Below are 4322 nucleotides of genomic sequence, written 5' to 3'. Positions count from 1 at the left end.
ATATGGAAAAGGAACACCAATGAAATAACAAATTCAATTCATGTGCAGGTGAGTTAAAAAGAGGACTTTAGATCAAATCTCCTCTTAGTGCGGATATTAATGGTGCTTTACTTATCTCCCTTTATAGTTTCTTCTCTTAAGCATGACCTTTTCCACATAACAATTTTTTAATCCAAATGTAGCTTTTTTGTGGCAGCAATTAGACTTTGTTCTTAAGGGGGCTAGTTTCCCCCTATTACCCTATAGGCCTAGACCGTATAATGGCTATGCGGTTGAATAACTTTTAGGCTAGAAGTCTATTATTGACAATGGCAAACGGACTCAGATTTCATGCCCCCGCAATGTTATCCACCATGTTCCCCCAGTGTGTTCCTCTTTCACTAGCTCAGCGTCACCTGACTGAGCGCCATGCAAATCGCTCTGCTTCTAGAACGCCATTGGCCGCTCGTGGCTCATTTAACCGCTGTCAAGGCGCATCGTATGGCTGCCGCTTTATTAACTAACTTCTCAACTCTGACAGGGAAAGTGGCTCAACGGCACATTCTGTCAGTGGATGTGAACCAACAGCCGGAGAGGAGATAAAGCACACAGAGAACATTTCTGAGACTCCCTCTTTCTTGGATTAGTAATTAAGTTTACATTCCACTCATTTAGAGGTATAGGATTGTTGATCCCTCGTGTGTACCTGCTCTGCCAGACTCGCGCGCCGACTGAAACAGACATTTTTTTTCTCTATTGGTAGAAAGTTTGAAAAACAGGTGAATGTATAGCATGATGATGGAGACGGACCTCCATTCCCCTGGACCCCAAACGAACACAAATTCGGGGCAGACGGGACCAAACAGTGGGTCTAAAGCGAATCAGGACCGGGTGAAGCGTCCGATGAACGCGTTCATGGTGTGGTCCCGTGGGCAGCGGAGAAAGATGGCCCAGGAGAACCCCAAAATGCACAACTCCGAGATCAGCAAGCGGCTGGGCGCGGAGTGGAAGGTGATGACGGAAGCGGAGAAGAGACCCTTCATCGACGAAGCGAAGCGGTTACGAGCCATGCACATGAAGGAGCACCCGGATTACAAGTACAGACCAAGACGGAAGACCAAGACCCTGCTGAAAAAGGACAAATACTCTCTGGCTGGTGGCCTGCTCTCTGGGGCTGGCGGTGGTGGAATGGGTCTGGGGGTCGGGGTGGGTTCATCCGGGGTCGGCCAGAGGTTAGAGAGCCCCGGGTGCCACGGGGGCTCCGCCAGCTCAGGCTACACGCACATGAACGGCTGGGCGAACGGTGCGTACTCGGGACAAGTGGCTGCAGCAGCTGCGGCCGCGGCGATGATGCAGGAGGCGCAGCTAGTTTACAGCCAGCACCCGGGCAGCGGGCACCACCACCACTCACACCACCACCACCACCCGCACAACCCCCAGCCCATGCACCGCTACGACATGTCGGCGCTCCAGTACAGCCCCATCTCGAACTCTCAGGGCTACATGAGCGCCTCTCCATCCGGCTACGGCGGGATCACCTACACACAGCACCAGAGCTCTGGCGTCTCCTCTTCGGCTGCCATGAGCACGTTAGGGTCGCTGGTGAAGTCAGAGCCGAGCGTAAGCCCTCCCGTTAGCACTCACTCCAGGGGCCCTTGCCCCGGAGACTTGAGAGAGATGATAAGCATGTATTTACCGACCGGAGAGCCCGGGGACCCGTCGGTGCAAAGTAGACTCCACGCATTGCCGCAGCATTACCAGAGTGCGACGGCTGCGGTGAACGGAACGGTTCCGTTAACACATATATAGATTAAGCTATTCATAAGACTATGGAAACTGCAGACAGAATACAAAATAACATAACCAAATATTTACATATTTTTTTTAAATGATCACTGAACTAGGCCTACCTGCATTTTGTACAGAATGTTTATGGTGATGTTCTTGTAAATGAAAGGTTAATTAGCCTATCAATTTCGCATTTTGGAGTATATACAGTCTCTTACTCACAGGATATGAGTTTAAATATTGGTTGTTGTGTTATAATTTTTACCTTTTTATTAAACCCACTTGTGGTTTAGGGCGATGCCAAATGAATGAATACATTTGGTTAACTATAACCGTATTATTTTGGGTTCACTGTAAGTTATAGAATAATAAGATAACATGGTTTTCATAATCATGAAAAATGTTTTCAAGATTGATATTTTCCCCATTTGATAAACACGTCCGTTTATACTATGTCTATTTATGATCATAATTATCTATTTTAATTGTAATAATTATTGTAAATTGTGAATCATTTTAATATTTTAAAAGACTGATGCGTATCTGCTATTGTATAATTTACGAGGTGCAATTGCGCTGAAATACAATTAAAATAAATTTCACACATATGTTGCTCTGGTTCTACAAAAAAAGTCTTAGCTTGATTATTGTTCACTATCTTCGGTTGCAAATTACAATTTGAGTTGTCTTTAATTTGAAACCCACGAACATGATCAAAAAGTCGGACGCAAAGCTGCGGATAGGCTACAGTAAAATGTGGGGTTTTTTTATAAGGGGAAAGTGTCTCTGGCAAACCCGTAACATTAAGCACGTTATTAAAATGCGTATCAACTAATAATATTACCYATGCATATCTGCTTATTTGTCCATTTGATTAAAAGAGGACGGTCGATCTATTCTCAGGGTTTGCATTTTATGGGTTTATAATACTTTCTGTAAAGTCACTTGCAAGTTGTTACAATAAAACAGGGTCCACAGATTTCACTGAGAGACACAGTATTCCTATAGTCCTTCGGAATATCCATTTCGGATATGTGCGTCTCATATGACATATGTTTTAATATACGGTCATGTGTGTTGGTGTTGTTGTTGATTCTATTCTATTCTTTTGAAGTGGTTTGATTATTTTCATGGCATTTAACTCCCATAGTAATTTGAGTTCTGTCAGGCTACATGCAGTATAGTTTATTATACTTGTATTACTGACAAGACTATTCAGCAGGTAGTGGTTAGACAATAAGCCTGTTATAGTATACGTTTAATTAATGTTTGTTGTTAAAATGTGCAATGTATTATTCAAATAGCATATTATTATATATTTCTACATGACATAAAATACATTCTTATAGCCCATAGCCCTGTAAAAACAAGAGCAAAGCTGTTTCGAGTTTATATTTTTGGGCTGACTTTAGTGGCTTTTTGATAAACATCTTTTTCTCCAGGGATGACACAGGCCTATGCCTGGACGTAATGCTTTTATTCCAAATAGCGATCACCATATGCCACTAGTACATTTAGAAAGAAAAGTATAGTTATTCAGGCTCCCTCAAATACTCTAGACTGTATTTTATAACCCCCCAAAAATATTTTTTAAACCAAATTAATTTGTAGGATGTTTGGTAGCTTATTTTTTCCAATAAGTTAGCCAAATATGATTTTAATTAATAGCATAATGTCCTAAATTATTGGACTTAACATTAAACCTATTATGATTCTAATAATGATTTGTTCAAACCAAAATGAGTTCGTATATAGACCTACACAGCAGGTCTTCATCTGATTATTTTAGAACAATAATCAGATGTATCCTCTTGTTGCCACAGTGTGTTGGATTGATTTTAAGTTTATTTCTTTACCCTTTGAACATTCGGAGATGAGTTAGTGTGCATGAGATGTTTTATCTCTTTCCTCTGTGCCATGATGAGACCATAATAGATGAAATCACAGTGCTGGAGAGGGAGATTTCAAACGGAGATAAGTGAGTGAGAGTTTTCTCTTTTTGTGCTTCACTGAGAATCAGAGAGGATCATCTGCAGGCAATCAATCAAATGCATTTATAAATCCCTTTTTACATCCGCAGATGTGACAAAGTGTTATACAGAATCCCAGCCTAAAACCCCAAACAGCAAGCAATGCCGATGTAGAAGCACAGTGGTTAGGAAAAACTCCCTAGAAAGGTAGGAACCTAGGAAGAAACCTAGAGAGGAACCAGGCTATGAGGGATGGCCAGTCCTCTTCTGGCTGTGCCGGGAGGAGATTAGAAACCTAGAGAGGAACCAGGCTTTGAGGGGTGGCCAGTCTTCTTCTGGCTATGCCTGGTGGAGATTAAAAACCTAGAGAGGAACCAGGCTCTGAGGGATGGCCAGTCTTCTTCTGGCTATGCCTGGTGGAGATTAAAAACCTAGAGAGGAACCAGGCTCTGAGGGATGGCCAGTCCTCTTCTGGCTGTGCCGGGAGGAGATTAGAAACCTAGAGAGGAACCAGGCTCTGAGGGATGGCCAGTCCTCTTCTGGCTGTGCCGGGTGGAGATTAGAAACCTAGAGAGGAACCAGGCT

The 4322-nt window shown here is 43.0% G+C and overlaps 1 protein-coding gene across 1 annotated transcript; it reads left to right on the top strand.

The window, feature by feature from the left end:
* Positions 1-476: 476 nt before the first annotated feature.
* LOC111979727 (transcription factor Sox-1a-like) lies at positions 477-2547 on the top strand. The gene has a single exon (XM_024010418.3). The coding sequence runs from the start codon at positions 763-765 to the stop codon at positions 1786-1788; it is 1026 nt and encodes a 341-aa protein (XP_023866186.1). The 5' UTR covers positions 477-762; the 3' UTR covers positions 1789-2547.
* Positions 2548-4322: the final 1775 nt, after the last annotated feature.

The sequence above is a fragment of the Salvelinus sp. IW2-2015 genome, linkage group LG2, assembly GCF_002910315.2.
Source record: "Salvelinus sp. IW2-2015 linkage group LG2, ASM291031v2, whole genome shotgun sequence".
NCBI lineage: Eukaryota > Metazoa > Chordata > Actinopteri > Salmoniformes > Salmonidae > Salvelinus > Salvelinus sp. IW2-2015.
The sequence above is the reverse complement of the archived record's forward strand: the minus strand, read 5'-3'. Positions and strand labels throughout refer to the sequence as shown.